The sequence below is a fragment of the Nothobranchius furzeri genome, chromosome 12 (assembly GCF_043380555.1).
Source record: "Nothobranchius furzeri strain GRZ-AD chromosome 12, NfurGRZ-RIMD1, whole genome shotgun sequence".
Taxonomy (NCBI): domain Eukaryota; kingdom Metazoa; phylum Chordata; class Actinopteri; order Cyprinodontiformes; family Nothobranchiidae; genus Nothobranchius; species Nothobranchius furzeri.
Genome location: NC_091752.1, coordinates 57,145,837 through 57,170,539, shown reverse-complemented (window position 1 = coordinate 57,170,539; position 24,703 = coordinate 57,145,837). Strand labels below are relative to the sequence as shown.

The following is a 24,703-nucleotide window of genomic DNA, read 5'->3' as shown; positions in this document are numbered from 1 at the left end:
GAATTAGCGGAGAAGAATAATGCCGGAAAAATAATGAAAAATCTATACAAAAACAATAGGGTTCCCTGCCCGTTGGGCTTGGAACTCTAATAAGTCGTACCATTTATTTACTTGTATTGCGTACGTGTTTTATCTCTGTGATGTGTTCACATAGCAGCTAACTCTGCTAGCTGCATCAGGCTGCTGTGCAGTAAAAATCAAGAATCTACAGAACAATAAAACAATAAGCTGCCAGTTTTATTGCTGAGTTTATAAAACTACGGAAAAATATTAATCAGTAGCTTACCAAGCCAGCCGATGCTGGAGCTCTGCTGGTGTCAGGTGGATAAATTGCAGGAAAATGTGGATCGTGTTTTAGATCCAACCTTTAAGCGTGTTGTGTCTTTCACAAGTGACTTCATCTTTCCTTAATACAGTTAGCCATACTGCTCCAGTCACGCATCCAGCTCGCTACGATCCTGTTCACCATAAGTTCCCATGACTTTAGTGTTGCTATGTTAGTTAGAAACATGTGGGGCTCGGATATATGGCTCAGACTTTTTGCTGCAGCTGCAAACACAAAGTTGAACAAAATACAGCTAATCACGTAGTTCTTCACTGTTTAGAGGAGAGAGTTTGGTTTTCTATAATGATTCAAGACAAAATTCCTTAACAAAGTGAAAAACTGAACCCAATTCTTTTCTATATAGATGCTAAAGTGTACTGAATTTCTACCATTTTCATGCAGAGTCTGGCCAGTATCTTTATGAAAAACTATGTTTTTCCAATGTAACTTGAGGGCGTACAAATGTAAAATCTGACAGGCGAAACAAAATAGTTTTCATATGACCTTATTTTTTATAAGAACCACATTCCTGAACATAGAAATTACTTTGATATTCGTTTAGAGTTTCTATCAGCTATTCAGAATAGAATAGAGTTTATCGATCCCAGAGTGAGGAAATTCACTTGTTACAGCAGCACAAACACTTAAAGAGCAAGTCACCCCCAAATCTACTTTTTTTTGCTGGTAAACTATATAAATTAGTGTCTAATCATGCTGTAAATATGTGTAAATAATAATTTTGCACTTTAGTGCATCTTAGTTAGAATTTAAATATTCTTCCTAAAACTATCAGTGTTGCGCCATCGTCAGGTAAAAACTCTGCACTACAATTGAATTTCAGTCTGCCATTGCTATTGGCTAAGAGGTACACTATGACATTAGCTGGTACATTATGATGTCACAATGCTGTTGTGAGCCTGTTTGTGTGTATTTATTAGCGGCTACGCCCTCTCGGTCTGCCAGGCAACCACATTTGTTGCATTTTTCAAACATGAAGTGGGAGTGGAGTAAGTTTCTTGTAGGGGGTGACTTGATCTTTAAGTACCAGCAAACTTAATGTACATACATTTGGCCACATTTTTATGTATTTTTAGATTTGCCTTAAAAGCAGATCAACATACCAAATAAATCCTACTCTTTCTCTCTTTCTTTGATGGTGAATGTTCCAGAAAGCCCCCCCCCCCCTTGATGACCCCTGAAGTTGGTGAGTGGGACCCCCACCCCACCCCCGTTCAAAGGGAAGGAAAGGTCAATCACACGATTGAGTTATTTCCTGGCTGTCCATGAAGCTGTTGGAACATCTTTGACTCCACCTCACTGGAAACCTTAAACTAATCTGGTAGTAGTTAAATGAAGTGCTTGGCTCTGTGTTTAAAGGCTTTTAATTATTATAATTATTGTTCTTCTGAGAACAAACTGACCAGTGATCAGTCACTGTAAAGCTCTAACCAGCAGAAGATGGAAGGAGCAAGAATTTACGTCCAGAGATTAATGTCTAATCATTTTATTGCTCCTATCGCCGGTTTGATTGATCGCTCCCCTTCATGATTCTTCCCCAACAAATGAACACCATATAGCTCCGCTCCCATAATGCTGTCAAGAGTGGAAACCTCCTGCAACAGACCCAATATTTTCTCTTGGCTCTTCCAGCTTACATCTCTCTAAAACAGCCATATTTCCTTGGTCCTTTTGTTTATATGTCCCTGTCTAACAAACGGACTCATCGTTTCATTTTAAACCAGAACGATTGGTGACTTCGTTTTCAGATCTGTTCATGAGGAAAGGAAATTACTTTGCCAGCGAATCGGAGCATAGAAGCTGTTTCAATTCTCACTGAGATCACAGCAGGCTGTCTGCATAGAGCAGCATAGCTGAATATTCAGCTTATATTTCCTAAAATTACAGTACATAGGCATGAATTTAGACAATATATATTGTTAATGTTTTCTTTTATCTCTGTATGGTTCCATGTGCCAGAAGGATGGCTTGCTAGTCAAGTTCTAATACTTTCAGCTATCTGCTTCGTGCTGATGATCAAGCATCATCTCACTCGTCACGGATCAACTGTGGAAAGCTCATAAAATCTGATTTGCAAAAGAGAAAAAGCCCCATGCTGCTCATCTGACTTTGCACATCTTTGATCTCTGTCACACCAAACTAAAACTGTCCAAGTTATAACGGTGCTGTTCTGACTTCAGAAACTCTGAAAGTAAAGTGCATTTCTGGCATATTTCCACCTCGCCACAAGTCTACCTGAGATAGTGCTCTCTGGTTTTGGTAATGGAAGGATTTCTTGGCTGTCTCCTCCTCTGGATGAGACGTTAGTAGGGTCAAAATGTATCTCAGGTATGTGGGTACCTGCTAGACAGCTGGCATTGGGTAAGATGATAAAACAGGTTTTATGTTGGACGACATCGGATGCTGGAGCCAGCTCCACAGAGTCTGGCAACACTGAAACACTGCACCTAGATCACACAGCCCCTGAGAGAAGGTGGAACCGGGTGGTCGTAGCCTGAGAAGAACCGGGTCGGACTTCAGCCCCAGATGTGGAGGTGTAGGTTACAGTTCTGTCTACACACAGAGATCCTTGAGTTAGGCATTAAAACTCAAGCATTTAGAGGTTTTTTAAGATACAATGTGTAGTTTTTACCGTTAATCTCTGGAAGTATTCATCCAAATGTTGTTGAAAATGAATTAAATGATGCCCAGTTGTTGAAAAATATTGGTGGCTTCGTAACATATGACCATGAAAAGCAGATCTAGAATACATGGGAGCGGGTCTAGGTCTCTGGGCGATGCCATGGTAGAAGACACGTTTCCTTCTACGGATGTTATACGGAAACCTGCACTCGGTGTGAACCATTCAATGATATGGATGAACCCTCCATGCTGCCACCTGTAGGTTCCCACCACCGCTATATTGGCCACATTACGTGTCTCGTCATTCCTGGAAAATAGAAAAACGGAGCTGCAAGACCCTGTTACTGAGGGTGAGGGCAGAAGATTGACACCCATCAGACTCTGAGCCAATGAAGCTACAAGCTGTCTTAGCTAAGCAAAGCTAATGGAGGTTGGCTTTTAGCCAGAAAGCCATGGTTGAGCAACTCTACTACCAACATGCAGTTACACTTTTAATGTGAGGCCTAGACTGAGGCCTTCCCTGGAGAAAGCAGGAGGTAAGCTGCTAGTGCTAGTACTGATAGCTCGAGTCATCTGCTACCTGTCAATCAAATGGACATGAGTTACAAAAAGATTCACCACCCCTCAGAGTTGTCATTACTGTAAACTAGACCTATCAAACCTAAAATGTGTTTTGTCCCTGGCTGTAAACATGTTTATTTCTGCTGTGAAGTTAGCATTTTTAACATGGGAGTCAATGGGAACTTCCTCCTTCCTGAATTCGGTTCCCAAGGGTGTCAAACTCGTCCTAGAGGGCAGGTATCCTGCATCTTCAATCAATCAAACTTTATTAATCCCAGAGGGAAATTAGAGTTTCAGTACACACAATTCAGAGATCAGACATACTGGGCAAGACACATGACAAGAATTGGTGACTGTGGTCATTTGCAACCCCGAGTCGCACTACCTTAGTAGAGAGATAAAAGGGTAACATGAGGAATTGATTCGGGAGGAGGGGGGAAAAAAGGCACTTCATTGCTACTCTCCCACCAGGAGGGCAGCTTTGCTCTGCAAAAAAACACCTCAAACAGATAAGAAGCAGATAACACAACACAACATCACATAATAGGGGGGGCTGGGATCCTGTTTCTCCAGCGAGAGCAGCCCTATGGCGCTCGGCCACTGTAGCCACAGGTGGAAGGGACATCTTGGGAGGAGCGCAGAGCACATTGACTCCTGCAGGTTGATGACCTCGCCAGGCTGAAGTCCACCAATCCGAAGGCGGGGCGAGGGGGGGTAGGTCGGGTTTTCACAGCATCTGTCTGCATTCCTTCGTGGGGGTTTGTTGTTGGCATCTCAGGGCTGCCATGGCGTCAGATTTGGATAACAAGACTTTGTTTGGGTCAGGCTGAGATAATTTTCCTCTCTGTCTTCAGTCTGTAACTGATCATTCAAGTCCTCCATTGAAGCCAATTTAGGTTTTAAACATCTCCACACCGTCCGGTGACCCTCTCCGAGATGACATCCATTTTGCGCACTAATACCGGTATAGCAGCTAGAACATTGTCCAGCTTGCGATTCACCTTGAGTAGCGTCCCAGTCTGTAAGGTCTCCATACGGACGGTGCTCTCCATGGGTGCGGGTCGCCCTCCAATCGCTCCCGTCTTCCCAAATTTCCCAAAAATGTCCTTTTTGTTGTTTCCCTGTTCCAACACAGTTGATTCACCTGTGCAGCAGCTCGTCAAATTCTCCAGAAGCCTGTTAATCACCTGTTGATTGAAATCAGATGGCGTTTGCCCCATGGTGTCGGCTTTTAAGTTACAAATCTAATAAAAAAACTATCTGAGATGGATATCAGGAGCTGTAGTCCCATCGATTTCTGCTGTATACACATTCGTGTAATTATTTTTATGTTTTTGTAGCTTATAGGCTGGTGTCTTAGTGTGGTATTGGAATTCTACCTTAAATAATTTAAAGGTGTGGAACACTGGAAAAAATTTTGAATGTTTATTTCTGATTATAATTTGTCACTCAGAGTTTTTCATGCTGGCTGAACATGAAAATAGTCTCCTACACCTATCTCCTGCATTAGCTTCTGATAGAAAATAGACAGATCTACGTCACACTGTCACTAAACAGTCATGGACTCGCCAATCTTGACTCATGACGGGGAAGGCTGTTGTTGGTTTAGCATCCAGGAAACAGCAGAGAACATCTCGGCTAATAGAAGCTAGCCGTTAGCATTGGCAACTTCACAACACAGCAGAACACCTCCAGGCTTGAGTTATTTGTAGAACATAAATAATTTGTGTCACAGGACTAACAGAGTCAGTGGTAGTCCCTTTGCTCTTATCCAATCCAAGGAGAGATGTCCAAATATCAGGAAATAAGAGTCCAGATCCTGCTGTGTTAAGCTCTCCCCTGACGAGGCATTCTGCTAGTTCCTGAAACAAGTGCATCTGAGCTTTTTGCTCCCCAGAGTACGACTTGCAAGGCATTCATTTCTAATGAGGGTTCCACACCTATAATAATTTTAATCTGCCAGTATAAGTTTAATGCTTGAGACAGTGGAAAAGCTGTATGCACCTGTGCATACAAAATAGTCATTTAAAAAAACTTTAGTGTTGTGTCTTGTGTAGAATAAAAAATACAGTATTTCTCATCTGAGTTCCACTTTCAGTGTAATAAAACAGGGACAGTTAACTACAAACATGACACCTTTATTGAACTTTTTTCCTGAATTGGTTACAGAAACAACAGTTAGTTGGTTTTTTTCTTCTTTTTCTAATCAAGGAATTAAGTTTCTATACATCTGCATGCTGCATCACTGCACTGTCATAACTGTGAAAACCAATATTATCCCTGCTAGCTCCCCCCCCCCCCCGGAACAGTCTGACGGCAAGACAAATCAGGAGCGGACAGGCAAGGACACGTCGAGCCCAGGAAGGATGGGTCACCCCTGGGACATCAAACTCAACATAGAAGTTTTGTGCAAATTTCACCACAGTCTACTTGGTTTTAACACAGAGACAATATCAGTCGGAAGATTTGCTTTTTTAAAAACCCTCAAGTCTTCAAACCCACACAGAGGAAATTTGTTATTAGGTCCTGAAGATCACACTCTTCTGGACCGACCCCTGGTTTTATTCTCTTGATGTCACAACAAGCAACCCTTTTGTGTTTTTGTAAGCACAGACATCAACGGGTGTCATTTGATATACACTGAAGTTATGATTTCTGTCACATGACCCTTACATAAATGGTTAGTATCCAAAAGTACGTCTGAGAAAGATCTTATATGTAGAAAAGGTGAGAAGCATGCACGGATAGGTAGTTGACGAGTGCAAAATGTACGAAGTCACATCATGTTGTTCATCTTTTTTTCTGTTTTGTCCACATTAAGTGAAAACGTCACAAGAATTCAAACATCCGTCCTTAACTCTGAGGATTGAAACTTACAGTCGAGTATTGAAAACCCTGAGGGCAGTTCTTGCGTGGATCTGTTTGGGACCAGGTGTGGCCCAAGCACAGTTGGAAGAGGGAGCTGTGTTTGGGTCTGAGGCTGGCCTGCAAGTAGCAGTCCTGTTTCAGAGTTAGTCCCAGTGTCAGACAAACACAGCAGCAGTTAAGGGCCGACCCCAGGTCAGACGAATTTCAAGGATCATTTAACTGGTGGTTAGTGGGTCTAAATTTAATATAACCTACCCACCCTACCCTGATTTTAAATTTCACCCCCATAGGGTATCAGCAGCTAGTTTGTTTACTGCATGAAGTGCCAAAGTTATTCACAGCTAGTGTATTTTATCTAAACAACAAAAAAAAAACAACCTCAAAATATGTTTGTTCCTCCTCTGCCTCAGTTAAACCAGAAAGTAAAACCAACATAAAGTCTTGTATATGACAGCTCCCGTAAAATCCATGAACCTTATCAAACTAAAATACTAAAAAGCAAATTTAGTCTTGGCAAAATAAAATAAATCAGAAAAAGCTAAAAATAAAAGATGCAAGCAAGAGAAAAATAAAAGCATATATGGATCAAAAGGCAAAGTTTGAACATAAAGCAACCAATTATTAAAAAGGAAGTAAAAATAAGTTTGCTGTGTCTAAACTCGGCCTACAATTTAAAAATATAAAAGGAAAACAGGTAAGCAGAGCTTTATAGCACTGATATGTACACAGTTCCTCTGGTGATAGCTGGTGCCACGATGAGAGAAAAGTGTAAATCAAAACTCCAAAGAAACGAGGAGTCTTTATTGGCACTGACCACAGAGAAGCAGGAGGAGGAGGAGGAGGAGAGGAGTTTAGAGGGTATAAAGGAGCAGCTCCTTTGTGCACAAAGGGACTCGAGAGCGGTTAGAGCGGTTTTCTCACACAGTGGAGGCTGATTGAAGGAGATTTCCCCCCCTCTGACCTTCCTTCTCCTTCCCTTATATTTGACCCTCCTCTTTCTTCTCCACAGTGTAAATCTCATCTTTCAGCAGCTCCAAAATATCTCCAGCCACAGCTGTTTATTTATATTCTGTCACTCACGTTTTTTTTCTGTTGTTCCACACCACGTGTGGGAATTCAGCATCAGAACTTGAATTTTGTTGCTCAGAAAATCACAATCCACGTATGCACACAGACAGAAAAGCGAGACACTTTTTTTCCTCTCTTTTGAACTTCCTCGCTCTGTTTCCTGCTGATCCAAAGTGACAGTCTCTCCTGGTTGTTCCGATCCGCCAGTGGCCACTGGAGATGTGGGAGAGCAGCGGTCTGACCTACATTGCTGCACCCACCCCACCTCCCCTTTTGCAGATGACTGACCGCCTCCTCATCCAATCACGTCCCACCCTGCTCCTTCGTACATCTAGCAGTTCAGTGGCAGCATGTGATCCCTCTGTACAGGTGGAGTGTATGTTCAGTGGTTGCCAGGTAGGGCGTCACAGTTTTTGTGTTTGCAATGGGTCCATGCAGGTGGGAGGAGAGCTATGTTTTATAACAACAGACAGTGCAGATCAGGAACAGAGAGAGAAGAGGAGGAAAAGGCCGGGGCTTGTTGGGGAGCTGTGACAAACACACACGCTCGCACGCACACACACACACACACACACACTTTCTCCATTCATTTTACTGTACATAGACACCGACAGAGGCTGAATTATTTTTAAGGGGGCGGTGCTGGAGCTGTACAGTTGTCCGTGTGCTCTGTTTACGTGTGTTTAATGTGGATGGATGGAGGACAGAGCCAAATGTTTCCATGTGAGCACCAGCACTGTAAAGGAGCAGCACACATCACATCCTGCCCGATCAGCACGAAGCAAAAGATTTCACAGTTTTCAGGGATGCTGGAGAATCAGCGGAGCAAACCAAAGATAATTTCAGATCTGAGTCAGTGTGCGTTGTGTCGTTCTTTTTTTCCTCATGACTGGACATGTTTCAAGAGTTCATTGTAAGCAGGAAAGGTTTTAGCTCTGTCCTCCATGCCTCGCTCTCACAATCACATTCATTCAATACTTGATTGGCACAGATTCAGTGTTAGAGTCTGTACACAGAGTGAAAGAGCCCTGCAGGCGTCCATGCTGCAGAAAGTTCCATCCAACCGGGTGGACCCCAAGTCCTGGAACCCCTCACTCTCCTCAATCCCTCCAACCTATTCTCCTAATATTCTGTCGCTATATCCTCCTTTCACCACAGCTGCCTTCCCGTGTAGGTGGGAGGGGCGGAGGGCACCTGCAGATGGAAAAAATAGGTCTGTAAATGATAACAGCCTGCACAGCTTCATAAAATGCACTTGCTTGTATTGATTCCTTTAACATGCTGGTGGAATTAGCCTCGATAAGCTATTTTTCACTTTGCCTGATTGTACGAGTCCTGCAGACTAACAAACACACGCAAGCTCCACTTTTACTGTCTATATTTTTTGCATGTGAAAAAAGTTTTTATTTCAAGCTACACACTGTAATAAAAACGCGTCTATATTGCAACATCAACATTTCAAAAACGTGTTCTCATGTCAGCTGGAGCCTCACTCCCTTAAATGTCTTCAGCAGCACAAAGTAATGTGAGCATCGACAGAACACCTAGATTTATCACAAAATACGCATTAGAGACTTCAATAAATATTGTGATTCCATGTTCCACTAATATTGTGCATGTATATTGTTTAACTTCATAAGATATGATTGTAGGCATAAACTCCAGCATTCCAATGGATGCATAGGCAGCACGTAGCGTAACGTGTTTTACCTGCATCAGCATCCCTTCTCATCGGGAGTTTTTCAGACGTAAAACGCCGGCTAAAGCGTTCCACGCAGCTGGTCACGCCCAGTCACAGGTGAGGACTTTCTGTTTATTCTAGTTAAGCAAGTGGAAATCTGCACGTGACTTTTACTTTGAAAGTGTCCAGAAGTTTTACACTGCTTTCTGGTTTAACTTCCCTCGCAAGGCAGATGATGGCGTTGAGTGTCTCGGCACTGAAGCATCAGCTAGGCTTTAGAACCACCAACCCTGTAACTGATGGACAACCCCTCTGCAGTTGGACTCATGAATGACAATCCTAGGACCGTCCACTCCAGCCGCTTGGTTTCAGTCACATGACCTTGTGTTGTTTGCACCTGAACTGTTCTGCTCTGATCAGTGCCTACACTGTCTTGTATGTAGTAGCCATTTCTCTAAATATTGCCACTTTATTTGCCTATCTCTTATTTTTATCTTTCTTTTTGCACCAAGCAGCAATTTCCTAATGTTGGGATTTCTCGCGCATCTGGCAATAAAACTCTTCTGGTTCTGATTCTGAACCCACTGTATCTTCTGAGCCACCGCTTGATCTTTAGTTTAATGCTCAAAGCCAGTTCCTGTGCTGAATATGTTCCTTTTTCTGTGAACTGTTGCTTTCTGAGTATCACCAGCATGTCGCTCACTCAGATCAGCCTTGTGCAAAGGAATGATGTTTAATGCAAAACTGCCTAAGACGTCTTTTTGGGCTAAATCTAGTTCCATAACTGTAAACTGTAGCTGGAGGATGTGGGTTGTGCGGCAGGCTTAAGTTTACAGCTGGAAAGGCATTCACCTGTGCCAGCCAGAATGTACACACTCACCCTGTAAAATGAAGAGTGTGACAGTGCGTCAGACGGCTGCATTACTCAGCTGACAGATAACATTCACCTGTTATTTAAACACATCGAGGCTCCCCTCAGACTCTCAAACAAACCACCGTGAGATGACTGACCTCATGCGACAAACCCATCCATGCATGTGCCCACAGAAGTCCAACAGACACATGGGCATGCAAACACACACCGCTCCCTCATTCTTGTGCAATGACTCGTGGTCCAGAAGGCACGAATGTGCATGCAGTCTTGTCGGTATGATCGGATGGCTGAGAGACGTGTGAGCGACGTGTACCTGCGACTGGGAGGATGTACTCACCGCTCCCCCATTCAGGATCATGGTCATCTCTGTGGGCTGGTAGACGTTGCTACGGAAGGGAGCACTGGGCCTGGCACCGGTGTTACTGTTGTGCTGACCTGCACCTCCACCGCTCCTCAAGCCTGGAATGTAACAAGATTTTCACTTTAACTCACAGCTTCTCGTTTTCTCTTGAGTGTAGAAAGAAGCACTTCCCACACAACACAAAATCTTCTGAACCTATTTCTAGCTTCCTAGATATAGCATTTCCCAATGTTCTATTACTCACGTTGGCCTACATTCTCCTACAAGCTGTTCACACATTTTTTGCCTGTCCTGTACCTGCAGTGTTCTCATCGTTGTATCCGTAGCCCTGGTTCTCCACAAACTGCCGGTGAGAAAGAGGGATATCTTCGTCAAAGCTCGTCTCCCTCATCCGTGTTGAGTTCTGGGATGTATCAAAGTAGTCTGGAGCGGTGGGTTGCGGAGGAGGTCTCATACAGATATGGGATTCAGGAATGGCATGGAAGATCAGCAGCAGCCAGCCCTGAGCTACCAAAGCTACTGCAAGAGTCGGGTCATTCCACTCGGGGGACCTGTCAAGCCAGGCGTTGCCATACAGATAGAGGCCCACCCAGGCCACCCATAACAGCAGGGACAGCAGGCAGGTCAAGAGCAGCCAGATAGCATTGCAGCGCCACTGACGTGTCTTCCCACACAGGGCCAAGGAAGCGGCTGTAAGAGCCGCCAGCAGCAGGGCTAGCACGTAGCTGCAGGCTAACGAGAAGTCCAAAGGCAGGTACTGACAGGCAGCTCTCCCCTCCCGCAGCACGGTCAGGAGTAGCCACTCAGCAGCAATGATCCCTTGCACAGCACTCAATCCCAATGCCAGGCTAGTTAGAGCACATCCACCCGGACTCCGACGCTCCCGGCCCAGCCTGCGCAGCCGAATGCCCTGAACCAGCAAGCAGGAGAAGCAGACAGCAAAAAGAAGACCCCACAAGGCCCTGCGGATCAGACAGAGAGACTCATCCTGCTCGATCAGGTAAGCGAAGCTGAGGCCAAACAAGCCCAGGATGCCCAGGAGCAGCAGGAGAATGGGTCCCACACCACTGCGCTTCTCGCCTTCACTGATGTGGCGTAAACGGCACAGCAGGACTAGAGCAAGCAAGATGGCAGTCAGGGTCCCTCCAGCAGCCACGGATTCAACAGCTACACCCCAAATGGAGTCCAGGTCACAGAGGAGGGTGTATGGACGCCCAAGGCCCCAGCCACAGCCTGTTGGGAGAGGCTCGGATTCAGCCAAAATTTGACCGCTGGTATGAAGACCAAGAGCCAGCAGCAGCAGGAGGACAGACCGGAACGCCATCTCTGAGAGATCAACAGGAGAGGAGATAGAACAAGAGATAGCAGCAGAGAACAGAAAGGGGGGGACACACACACACACACACAATGAGTCATAAATGTTTGGGAAGCTTCAGAGCAGAGCTGCCACTCATTTCTGCAGCAATCATAAACACAGCAACCAGCTTCTGCTGCTTTAGAGCAAACAGAAGTCTGAGGTTCATAAAGGGTGAAGGACTGAAATCTCTCTGCACTCATAAATTAAACACACCCTGTTTCTCCAACAGCAGCTCAAGACCAGACCCATGAAACCATTTTAGATCTTCAAACAAAGAAAACAACCCACACACAAAGACAGAAATGCATTCACAAACTGGAAGAGTTCAGACCCAGCCTCCGTTTAATTCTCTGTGTAATGTAGAGGAACCACGGGATTGTGAGACACTTTTATGTGTGCATGTAATTCAGTCCCATTCAGTGAACCTGCTGCTGGAGAACTGAGACAGAAGCATCAGAAAAAAAATGATCTGGGGGGGAAATAGAGGTACACGCAGTTAGAGTCACTACCAGGGATCTAGGAGCATCTAGCAAGGTGCGAGACGATGCACACACACAAGAACTACATGCCTTGGGCAAAAGTACAAATCCTTGTTTGTAATTTTTGAAGTGGCTCTGTGAGAAGAACGAAAACACATTAGGACAATCAGCCCACCTGCTTTCCTCTGCTAGGGCTGTTCGTCTCAGCTGAGACACGCAGAGATACACGTTTCATTGTAATTGTGGGCTTTGCTGAGGTGATCAGTGCTGTCATCTCACCTGACAAGCAGCGTGTTTTATGGGAGGCTGATGTGTATTTAAAGGCGCCGCACACACAAACATGTCCTCCTGCCAAGTCGCTGTCACAAAGCTTTCAGACCTTCCTTCCAAGCTGCCTCGTACACACAAGCTCTTTGCCTTTCCTCTCCGCGCTCAAAGCTGAACCTCAGTCTGGTTACTTCAGGGTGCTTTAGCCTCACCGTCGTTTCAACACGACAAATTTACCAGGCTCCACAAATAGCCTGCTCACAGTATTTGCATGCCGCATAAAGGACACCGGATATTTCTGGCTTCATGTTCTGGCTCCATAACATTAAGTCAGAGTGAGTTACACGGTCAGACTGTCGGGGGAGAGTTTCTGGATCAGATAAACAGCAACCTGGTCTCAGATTCAGTCCTGAGTGCAACTTGTTTAGGGCAGAATGAGAAGATAAACTCTGCAAAGGTTTTATTTCCACACAAGAAACAAGACTTGCAAAAGTTCAACGGAGCTAATATTTGGAGTAGCTGCGCTCAGATTTGCTTTTCCTTGTATGATTTGTTCAATTTCATATAAGAAAATGGTGGGAAAATTAGGAGTACAAATAATCTGTTAATGAATCTTTAAGAGAATAAAACTTGTAATTTCTTTTAATTTTGTGTGTTTATGCTTAGTTTCTCTTTTATATCCTTTAGTAGTCAGCTCCGTTACTAACACTCTGGTCTTCTCGCGCTTTAGCGACAACCTCGTCTTATCTGAAGGTGACTCTCAGTCAGCCTAGGGACTGAGGATGTAACTACATTTTCCTGCTATAATCGACATACTTACGGCTATTTACGCTCAGATAGTTGTAAGTTTGATGAGCACTTCCCCAGTAACATAAATGAAGCAATTAGTTCATATCTGTGTAACAAAAAGATGCTATAAAAATGTAGAACCAAAGGAACATTGTAACCATTTTTAAGAGTGTTTTGGTGTAAAAATGATTAATACTTGCTTTACTGTCCTTCAGGACTGATAAGCTAACAGCCAGTCTGTGTGAAATCAAGTCCAAAATGTTTTGCTGCTGCCACAAAACTTCACGGATCTCAACTCTTTCACTGCCAGCCGTTTCCTGATCGCTAACGGCCTTCGCTGCCAGCGTTTCTCACCGTTTTTACTGTTTTTTTAAGAGTCACAGAATGTTGCGCGCTAGGATGATGTCGACGCCAAAACAAAGCGGAGACTCGCCTCTTACATCAGGAAGAATCCGCGTGTTTTCAGCATTATCCGTTCTTTCATAATCCGTTGTCGAATTGTAATCGGCAGACGCTTTTCCGGTTCGCGCCTCACTTTTTTTACAGGAACGCCCCAAAACGATCTCCTAACACATGGAAGTTCTGCTTCCTGATCACGTGACGTGTGACATATGCGGATGAAGATCGGCTTCAGGGCTGAGATGTTTGTTCTCTCAGCGCGGGGGCTCGTTCCGATTTTCAAACAGTAAAAAAATGCAAATGACGACTTTAGTCGTCAATGGCAGTGAACGAGTTAAATGTCAGAGCTACTCAAATTTCTTGAATTGTTGTCATTAAGAAATCCCTGGTGGGGATATGAATGATTTTAATTAACCATAGTTTTGTGATGTCAAACTGATGATGATGAAAACATTAATAAAATAATGTTGCATGAATACGTGAAACTAGAAAAATGAGAATATTGTGCAAATGTTCATTTATGTCAGTAACTCAACTTAAAAGGTGAAACTAATGTGTGCGATAGACTTATTACATGCAAATCCAGATATTTCAAGCCTTTATTTGATATAATTGTGATGATTATGGCTTACAGCTGATGAAAACCCCCACATTCAAAATCTCAGACTATTATAATATTGTGAAAAGGTTCAGTATTCTTGACTCAAAGTGTCTCTAATCAGTTAATGAATGCAGAACACCTGCAAAGTGTTGCTGAGCTTTTAGATGGTCTCTCAGTCCGAGTTGAATTAATGACATGATGGACTTTTGCACCATATTCTAATTGGTTTCACCTGGAAACTTTAGAAATGGTCATTTTTTAAGGAGCAGTTTACAAGTCCACCAGAAAACCGAATTATTGCCCGAAAGAGACTCACATCGGTTTGCATGAAAACACGTTAATCGGGCTGACAGCAAACGCTTTCTAATCGACCTGAAGACCCAGATAATGCGGTAGCAATCCGAATAAACTCTGCATGTAAATGCATCAGTCAAGCTAATACAGGTTAGACGCTCACATTCCAGAAGTGATGACACCATGGAAGCGGTCTTCTGAAAAGACCATCATCACAAAGCAACACGTGTAACACCATACAACAGGACAGTAGGTACCAAATAAGCTGTGCTGCAGCGTTGTTGTACAGTCCTTCAGCCATTGTGCACATCCTGTTTCAGTTCCATCTGCTTCACTCCTGCCAGCTTCTGTTTACTGCTTGTGTTGCAATGAGCTAACCGAAAGAAAGCCGAGATGAAAAGGGGCGTGTCGCCACTACTGTTCCAGAGTGGAACAAACTTTATTTGAAAGGCCGGTTTTCTAAAGCGTATGAAAACTAGGATAAAGAGGGTTAGAGTTAGGGTCCCAGCTTTTTCAACAAAATTGACCTGGATCGACTTTGATGTTGGTCAGTGCGCATATCACCGCACTGAGTGATACAGTTTCTTAACTAGCTGTTAGCTCATCAATCCTAACGAATAAAAGTTAATTTATTCAAACTGAGAGCATTCAGGAAGCTACCTAGAATGCAATAATTGCAGAAATGCACTTCTAAATAGCAGTAAATGTCCATCGCTGATCAAAGTGATTTCATGTTGATGTGTTGACAACTAACTGGATTATTTAAACCTCATCAAAGGTATTTTTGCAGTAGATATAAAAGATTATTTTTACGTATCAGAAACCTGATTATAAGGTTTGCTGTCGGCATAACTGGCCCACGATATGTATGGTTTTGATGTGTGTGTGTGTGTGTGTGTGTGTGTGTGTGCGTGTGCTTGCTCCCAGTCTATTTAAAACATTTCTAAAGCAGCAGTTGTTTACATCTTTATGAAATTTAAAGGGTTTCATAGAATACCCCAGCAGGCACAACAATGATACTGTTATGTTTTTATGGATATTCATCATTTAAAGCTATTTTTGTATCCTTTTACAGCCTCAGAAACTCCTCTGATGGATTGTTATGGTCGATGAACGTCAGTCGTGCCTCTAAGAGTGACGAATCATCTTTTTGGCACATTAACCTTAATAAGTGGCACCAAAACACCTCTGACTTGTTCTTTTTCCTGATGCGATCTCTAAATCTCTAAAGCAGAGAAGAAGAGGCAGAACCTCAGACTGCTCCCTCCATGATCTTTCTGTGTTTCTTCACCACGGTCCTTTCCTGCAGACAAAAACAGCAAAGCCGCTCGGTGGAGACGAAGCTGGACCCTCGTGACTTTTTGACTCACCCTTTCCCCCATCCTGTCATTCCCACTTGTGCAGATGGTTACACTGGCTGCTTTTTGAGTGTGACTTGTGCAAACTGGTGAGTCGGAAGACCAAACACACACTCACACGAAGATGAACATGCATGTGTAAAATCCCAGACAGCACACACGGTGCATGCTCTCCTCAGACTGAGTCGTGAAAGAGAAAAGAAAGACCCTCTGGCTTTTACAGAGAAGCTGCCTTCATCTCTCTCTCTCTCTCTCTCTCTCTCTCTCTCTCTCTCTCTCTCTCTCTCTCTCTCTCTCTCTCTCTCTCTCTCTCTCTCTCTCTCTCTCTCTCTCTCTCTCTCTCTCTCTCTCTCTCTCTCTCTCTCTCTCTCTCTCTCTCTCTCTCTCTCTCTCTCTCTCTCTCTCTCTCTCTCTCTCTCTCTCTCTCTCTCTCTCTCTCTCTCTCTCTCTCTCTCTCTCTCTCTCTCTCTCTCTCTCTCTCTCTCTCTCTCTCAGCATTTTTTTTCTGTATTTAAAACTCTCCACTCTGATTTCACAGCCATTCCTCCCTCAGAGCTCCCGTCTGAGCCCTGTGCTACACTGAAAATATGCTGTGAACATCCTAACTCCACACATCTCCTCATCCCCACTGTCTAATCCCAGAAACACTCCCTTCCATTTTGGATCCTTCTGGCTCTTCCTCCTCCTCTCGTTTGCCTTTATTCTTGCTGTGTTTCTTATGTAATGGAGGGGAAGCGCTGGTCATTTCTGCTGCATGGCTGCTGTTTCCCAGGCATCATATTCCTCAATGCCAACAAGTCAGCTGGCTTCAGAGGTTCATAAAGTTACAAAGCACTTGTTCCTCATATGGTGCTTTTCTACATGCTTGTTTGTGTGTAACAAGCACTTTAGTGGCATGTAAAATGCATGTGAGCGTGTTTAGGATGCAAGTCTGAAGGTGAAGACTGTGCAGCATGGATCTCTGGCCGAGCATGAGAGGGTGAATGTGCAGCACAATCATTCAGATGTGCTCCAGGCTGGACAGACGTGTATGGTGGGGGTGGGGGAGTGGGGTGATGTAGCATCAGTCCAGAACAATTACGGCCTTCTAAAATTATCAAACGTTACACAACCAGATGCTGTCTAATTACTGTAATAACGATTGGAAGCAGTACTGCATTTTGATGACTTGATTTCGTCCTTCCTTTTATCCATCTGTTTGGACAGAAGTGGAGTGCCAGAGAGGGTGGGGGGTGGGGAGGGTTTATAAAAGAGTTTATAAGTATGCAAATGGTTTCACGGAGAGGGGAGCAGGTCATCTGGGATTACCTAATAGCTGATTTATCAATCATAAATGAAAGCAGCTTGTCAGTTTGAGCTTAAGCTTCCTCCAGAGTCTGAAGTGAGAAAGGCTGATTTACGTTGCTACAAAGGAACAATTAGGAGGAAAGCAATAGAGGAATGTTGATCTGACTTTTTTAATTCCTCTCTAGAAAGGTTGAAACCTAAAAGGCCCAGCTAATGCAGGAAAATCAGATTTTTTTAAGTTAATTCCTCTTGTTCTATGTAAACGATCCCAGTGGTTTCTATCAGAACAGGTTGAGGGACTGCACTTCTAATGACCTTAAAGTAGATGTAGAGAGATAATCTGGACTCTAAATGAAGAGGCTGCATGGCGGTGTGGTGTTTTGCATCTTTAACAGTGATAATGTCCCTGGCTTAAATCCCAGATCGTGTTGGAAAGGGTTTCTATCTTCTGCCTGCGTAGGTTTACCACGAGCACTCTGACTTCCTCCCACCCTCCAAAAACATGCTTGCTAGGTTAACTGGTGAGTCTACACTCATCGTAGGTGTGAATGTGCATGGTTACCAGCATATAAGGGTTCCTTGTGCAAAGATGTGCTGTTTAGATGCTGTGTTTGCACCCCTAAGATCCTTTCAGGGACATTGTTGTGGATGTCTCAGAGAAATAGAGCATTCTCACCTATGATAGAAGGAAGATAACAAATAATAAAAGAAGACATTTATTTGCTGCACCAGCCTCCTGGGTACCATCATGATGAAACCAACTGTGCAAGTATTTTTCTCCAGCCTCTTCAAAAATCCCTCACCACCCCAATTATGCCTCATTATCATGTGACTGGGCTCACAGCAAGACCATATGCTAATTGACTCGGCAATTAACTGCACCGATGTATAATTTAATCCCCCCTCTCCCCCAAACTCCCTCCCTCCCCTCCCCCATATCAATGTATCTCAAAAGATGACCGCTCGGATGTGACGGCATCTGGATCCTGGACTGATACCCTCAGACCTCCGGTGTCATGTGTTCCACTTAGGCGTCTTCCATTTTAGATCAGGAAGTGTGTGTGTGTGTGTGTGTGTGTGTGTGTGTGTGTGTGTGTGTGTGTGTGTGTGTGTGTGTGTGAGTCCCTATTTGGGAGGAGCGGTTGGGATCGTGAACACCATTGCATTGCACGTCTGAGTGCAGAAGCAGGGAAGTTCCTGAGTAAATGACAACACGACTCACACGGAGCTGTATCATGTTCACATGGAGAGGCTCCATAAAGAAACAGAGTCACTGAATAATCCACACATGCGGCATCAGCCTGGAGGACACTGTTAGCCATCTAATCCCTGGAGAAGGCTAACTAACTCATGAATACACAGTCTGACTGTAAACAACTCTGCTCAGCTGAGTATTGATTAATGATGGAAAACAGAATATAGAAATAGACTTGAGCAGCTAGAAACCCATAAACAATATAAATACTGACATGAACAAATTACTGACAATAATTTCCATAAAAACGACCCTTTTGAATTCCCTCATCTGGACATTTAAGACGAACATCTTGGGATTCGGACTTTTCTTCATGAAGCTGGAGTGGGAGGAATGGTAAAGGTGACATCCTAAGCTGACCTACGGCACCTTGATGATTTTCTTCTGACTCAAATGTCTCAAAGCAGCTAATGAATTTCAGTACCAAAGATAAAGCAAAGATAACAAAATGCTGTCTTAAAATGAATAATTTGTCTGTTATTAACGGTGAAAACATTATTTAAACCAAACTGGCTTTACGGTGGATTGCGACAATTAGTGTGTGTGTGTGTGTGTGTGTGTGTGGGGGGGGGGGGGGGGTCCTCAAATAGCATCATGTATGAATCTCTAGAGTTTAGGGGGACTTCTAAAAGGTGTGTGTCCCTATACACGAAGTAAAAGTAACACTGCACTTAATAAAAACAAAGTCAAACATGGTGGTGGTAGTGTGGTGGTCTGGGCTGCTTTGGTAGAAATTGTGAATTCTGCTCTAGCAGATAATCTTAAAGAAAAAGTATGACCTTTGACCTTAAACAGGCTATAAACCCCTCCGCTGTAGCTGGATTCAGACACCTTTGTAACAAGCTCAACATCAAGCTGTTAATATATCAGTTATTCTATCAAACAGGGTCATGTTGGTTTGGGTAGTTTCATGTTTTGTTACTCAGGTCATCTGAAATGTCTGCTGATCTGAATATTCACTAACAAAAACAAACACTCTACACATATGTGAGGGGCAAATACATTTTGCAGCACTGTAAATGCAGACACAGGTTATTTCTTTTTTTCTGCACACACCCCTTTCTCTAAACAATACAGACAACATGGGAGGGTCCCTGGGGGTTCCAGAAGAGTGTGTTTGTTTGAGGGAGCTGCAGTATTGTTACTGAGTGTGTGAGATCCAAAAATAGAGTGACATGTAACCTCCACACTAAAGAAGACAGAGAAGAGATTGACAGCCCTAAAACACCCCCAGTGTGTGTGTTGCGTGGGATTAAAATGGAGGATGCATCCATGAGACATTTTATCCTCATGAGAAAAAAAAACAATAACAAAACCAAGCCAGTGCAGTTCCACGTCCACAACCACATCCTACACAGATCGGTTTAGAGTCCCATTAAGGTCAGAATCTATCTGTGCGTAAATATGCGTTTTCCTGGCATTTTTGCACACACACACACACACACACCTTCATGCATTTGGTGCATCGCCTTTTTCCAAGGCATGTGCCCCTTATTGGTGGTGACACCCCTCCTGAAAATCTAAATCATCTAAGTAGGAACAAAATAAATCATGATCCCCACAGGGATATTCCCACCAATCTGAAGAAATATCGCACGTTTCCTCAAGGATCCCCCCTCTCCCCTGCAGTATGGATCAATCAGTATTCTAGGAGCTGGATGGAAGCAGCACCTACCTGATTGATGTAAACAAATCAGAATGAAGACGGGTTCCCAGCTGGTTCGTTTATATGGCAGCTATTTTGTTAATAATCGTAGTTCAAAGATAATGTCGCATTTCGGGATGAGCCGTGTTGGTCGCCTCTGCCTGCCCCCCTCTCCATCCGCATGGATTCGTGCCCAGATGAGTCCTCCTGCTCCGGGTCTACAGCCAGAGAGATCCCGCCCGTGTAGCGACGTGGTCCTCAGGGGCAAAACGGGCACCGACGCGAGTCCACGCGGATGGGAAGAGACGTAGGAAGGGCTGAGGAATCTAAATGTGCATGGGGGAATTGTTTATCCTTTTTGAACCCTTTGTTTAGCGATGCGTATCTTTGACTTTCACACCCCAAGACGAACGACCGAGTCGTTTTCCTCAAAATGAGCCAAAACGCGTCGAAACCCCGCGGTGTGCCCAAGCGGTGGCCCCATAACCACCGGGTCCCCGTTCTGTGTGCTGCCGCCGCTCCGCTCGGTGTCCGCTCTGACACGCGCAGCTGCAGCTCTCCAACCTGCGCTCCGCATAACGTGCGTAAAGATAACCCCTCTGTGCTTCCGCACGCACACACACACACACACACACACACACATACACACACACACACACACACACACACACACACACACACACACACACACACACACGTGACCAGTAGCGGTTTTAGGCACGGGCAGACAGGGCAGTTGCCCGGGGCGGCATTTTTTCATGACACAAAAGGGGCGCACAAGCGCGGAGTAAAAAAAAAAAAAAAACAGGAAATCTGCGCCGCACCGAGGTTTTCTATTATCTGTCATATGACAGTGTCTGGATTGGAAACAGCAAGTTGGCGCCCCCTGCAGCTGCAGGCGCTGAACGTTCACGTGCTCCGTGTGTCTATGAAGAACAGGAAGGGGAGGGGTGCGGCGGGGGAATTCACCTCTGCGTCTTTCCCAAATAAATGAGCGGGTAGGGGCTGAATCAACTGTATTAAGATGGCTAAAGTCAATCACATCTTAACGTTCTTCCATATTTCATTCATAATATCATAAACACAGGCCTATCATTCTTTCAGGTTTCTCTGAATTGTGTGAAATGGCCGAATAAAAAAAGGAAAAACAAAATGATTTTGTGGTCACCCCCCCATCAAGGTCAAATTGTTTAGTCCTGACTAAAGGAAACTTATTGAGTCAAGAGCCAAACAGAAGAGATGAACATAAAAAAGCTAAAACCACCAGGTGCCCCATTCAGGGGGAAAAAAGAAAAAAGAGGAGAAAGATAAAGGTATGTAGCTCTCATGATGCATGTTTTCAATTATTTGAACCAGTTAACTGGGATTTTAACGGTTAAATGCGGTCAACTAATTGCTAACAGAGCTAATAGGGCTGAAATATTGAAACAAATATTCAAATGGTTTGAAAAAAGTCCTTGAATCGTTTTTTACTGATTCAAACTAGGATTTGTTAAATGCTCTCTGCAGCCCGTGGCCTGCCTGAACAACAACAAACACATGTTGATCATGTTCACATAATAATAAATAAAACAATTCTACAAGCTGAAGAAAACACCCCAGTCACCACTAACTATCCTGTTTATTTATTGCAGATGGCTGCACTGATTATTTTTTACATGATTTGTTCTGTAAAAGTTGGCATTTTTGGTAATCTACAGTTTTTTATGTCAGTTTAAATTACAATTTCAGAGGCAATTCTAAAATATTATGGATCATGATAAAGATCTATTGGAGATCTACCCCAACTTTTGGACTGCTCTGCCAGTCACTGTGGCTCAAGCTGAGAGGAGCTTTTCAAAACTTGATCAAGTCATACCTGAGGTCACCTATGTTTCAGGGGCGGCTCACTAACCTGGCTCTGATTAGTATCAATCACTCAGTAGGGGAGCAGATTTCATGTGATGACATTATTGATGATGTTGCATCAAGGTTAGGTTTTAATTTTAGTTTGTGTTTTCTGTTCTAAGTGCAATGCTGTAGTGATTATCTTTAGTTTGTTATGTGTGAAATATTTTTGCTATTTAGAATATTTATTATCTATTATGTTCATATATTCTTAATATTTAGTTATTGTTTGTTTTTGTATAGTTGATTCTATATATTTTGATACAGTATATAATGTATAGTGATTTACATTCTGACAACTTCATAGTAATTAATGTAAATATGTGCAACTTAGAAAAATTAATGTTCAATAGTTGTTCTAATAAAACATGCCTGTTTGTAGAAAACATGCGTGTGTTCATGCAGGTGGGGTGGTGGTGGTGGTGGTGGTGGGGGGGGGGGGGGGGCGCTCAAAGGGGGCCTCGCCCGGGGAGTAATTCGATGTAGAACCGCCACTGCACGTGACAGCTCTCCTCACTGCGCTTTCTCTCTTTAAATGTCACTTTAATATCATTTATTGACATGTGGACACCTTATTCGCGCTACACAGGTCCCAAATCAGTCTTTCTATAGATTAACCGTCACGTGCAGACATAAGTTAGACGGCGCGTGACAGATTTTCTTTAATGCGAAGTCATCAAAATAATGCTGCTAAACTAAACTTTACACTTTATTTATTTATTTTATCAGATTAAACCAATCTACGTTTGGCTTGATTAACTTAATGTACAACTTTATACATTTTTTGTCAGTTACAATGTAATAGCCTATAGTAACAACATGTAATTAACAAATAATGTTCTGGTAATTAATAAATTGCATTTGAAAAGCCCAAATCAGGTCTTGTGACGGTGGAACGTTTAATAATGGTTTATTATTATTATTATTGTTGTTGTTGTTGTTATATAGGCGGATTGGTGCTGCGTCTGCAGTGATGCGGGCATTGTACCACTCTGCTGTGGTGAAGAGAGAGCTGAGCCAGAAGGCAAAGCTCTCGATTAACCGGTTGATACATTCCTACCCTCACCTACGGTCACGAGCTTTGGGTAGTGACCGAAAGAATGAGATCGTGGATACAAGCGGCCGAAAAGAGTTTTCTCTGCAGAGTGTCTTGGCTCTCCTTTAGAGATAGGGTGAGAAGCTTGGTGATCTGGGAGAGGCTCAGAGTAGACCCGCTGCTCCTCCTCGTCGAAAGGAGCCAGTTGAGGTGGCTTGGGCATCTGGTTGGGTTGCCTCCTGGACACCTTCCTGGTGAGGTTTTCTGGCATGTCCAACTGGTAGGAGACCTAAGGAAGGACACGCTGGAGGGATTATGTCTCTCGGCTGGCCAGGGAACACCTTGGGATCCCCCCGGAAGAGCTGGCTTAAGTAGCTGGAGTGAGGAAAGTCTTGGCATCCCACCTTAGTCTGCTGCTCTCACGACCCGACTCTGGACAAGCAGCTGAAAATGGATGGATGGATGGATGGATAAGTAAAAGTAATTAAAAACCATAAAGTACAAAAGGTAAAAATACAAAAGCCAGAGTCAACAATGTTTGGGGAAAACTAGTAGATGAAAGTACGTTTTCAGGCTAAACTTAAACTCCTGTAGAGAAGAAGCTTGCTTCACTGCCAGAGGGAGCTCAAGAGTGTAGGGGCCATTACTGAGAAGGTCTGGTTCCCTCCTTGATCTGAGTTTAGAGCGGAGGACTTCCAGCAACTCCTGCTTAGCAGAGCGAAGGGCTCGAGTGGGGACATGCCGCTGCAGCAATTCAGCAAGACATGGGGAGCACTACTCTGCAGCACCCTGAACAAATGGAGGAGGATCTTAAATCTTGCACAATAAAACACCGGGAGCCAGTGCAGAGAAGCTGGCACTGGCGTGATGTGGTCTCTCCTTCTGATCCAAGTCACAAATCTCGCAGCAGAGATTTGGACTGGAGCCGAGCAGTAGTAGCTTGACTCAGTCCAGCATTCAACACATTACAGTAGATGCAGGTCATGATAAAGTGTGTACTACTGTTTCCAGATGTACTCTGGACTAGAGAGGCTTTATCTTGGACAGCCGTCTCAGGTTAAAAAAACATGCTCGAACAACCATGTTTGTTTGTGCATCAAATTTAAGGAATGCATAAATTTTCACCCCTAAATTAGTGACCACATTCTTCTTGTATTGTGTCATGGAATCAAGATCAATCTCATCACCTGCTCCAGCTCTTTCACTAGGGCTGAGTATTATAACCTCAGTTTTAGACTCATTTAGGAAGAGGAAGTTAGCAGACTTTATTTCCCTTAAACAGTCCAATAATGCAAAATGCCTTCCGCTCCTAGCCTAGTGAACTAGACCAAATTCTTGCTTTGTTTATATTCACAGTCTGGCTTGCCAGGCTATTCCGCTCCCCGAGAAAAAGGCTAATAGGTCTGGCAGTCATCTGCATAAAAATGTAACTTAACACCATGGCGCTGAAGGAGGACCCCCAGAGGTAAGAAGTATAGTGTAAACAGAAGGGGGTCAAGGACATAGCCTTGGGTGATCCCCCATCTGAGACTTCCCCAGGCTGAAGAAGCTTCACCCAGTCACACACAAAACCTACTTTCATCAAGATATGACCTCTTCCATTAAAGCACCACCCCTGTAATCCCCACCCATATATTTAACCAATCCAGCTGGATGTCATGATCCACCGTA

The 24,703-nt window shown here is 43.8% G+C and overlaps 2 protein-coding genes across 4 annotated transcripts in view; one reads left to right on the top strand and one right to left on the bottom strand.

The window, feature by feature from the left end:
* Positions 1–6,326, top strand: part of iqck (IQ motif containing K) — a 35,500-nt gene extending 29,174 nt beyond the window's left edge. Inside the window, exon 8 of the mRNA XM_070542076.1 lies at positions 1,495–6,326. Within this exon, the coding sequence (XP_070398177.1) occupies positions 1,495–1,514 (20 nt within the window). The 3' untranslated portion in view covers positions 1,515–6,326. The remainder of the gene's footprint in view (positions 1–1,494) is intronic.
* On the bottom strand, positions 5,649–20,794 carry gprc5ba (G protein-coupled receptor, class C, group 5, member Ba). 3 transcript variants are annotated; one of them, XM_015945613.3, is made up of 4 exons: positions 20,140–20,794; positions 10,676–11,704; positions 10,331–10,476; positions 5,649–8,656 (listed from the first exon to the last, which is right to left on the bottom strand). In XM_015945613.3, exons 2-4 carry the CDS (start codon positions 11,700–11,702, stop codon positions 8,612–8,614), a joined length of 1,218 nt encoding a protein of 405 aa, XP_015801099.3. In that variant the 5' UTR covers positions 11,703–11,704; positions 20,140–20,794; the 3' UTR covers positions 5,649–8,611. The 3 variants fall into 3 exon arrangements, with proteins under 3 accessions (XP_015801099.3, XP_015801101.3, XP_015801100.3); XM_015945615.3 differs by having other exon boundaries at positions 10,355–10,476; positions 20,140–20,788; XM_015945614.3 differs by lacking the exon at positions 20,140–20,794 and adding an exon at positions 12,494–14,542.
* Between the last annotated feature and the right edge of the window lie 3,909 nt (positions 20,795–24,703).

Coding starts and splice junctions, on each gene's coding strand:
- gprc5ba (XM_015945613.3), bottom strand. CDS start 11,702: ATGGCGTTCCGGTCTGTCCTCCTGCTGCTGCTGGCTCTTGGTCTTCAT. Junction 10,477..10,675: donor CAACGATGAGAACACTGCAG/GTACAGGACAGG, acceptor GTTACATTCCAG/GCTTGAGGAGCGGTGGAGGT. Junction 8,657..10,330: donor GTACATCCTCCCAGTCGCAG/GTACACGTCGCT, acceptor TTCCATCTGCAG/GTGCCCTCCGCCCCTCCCAC.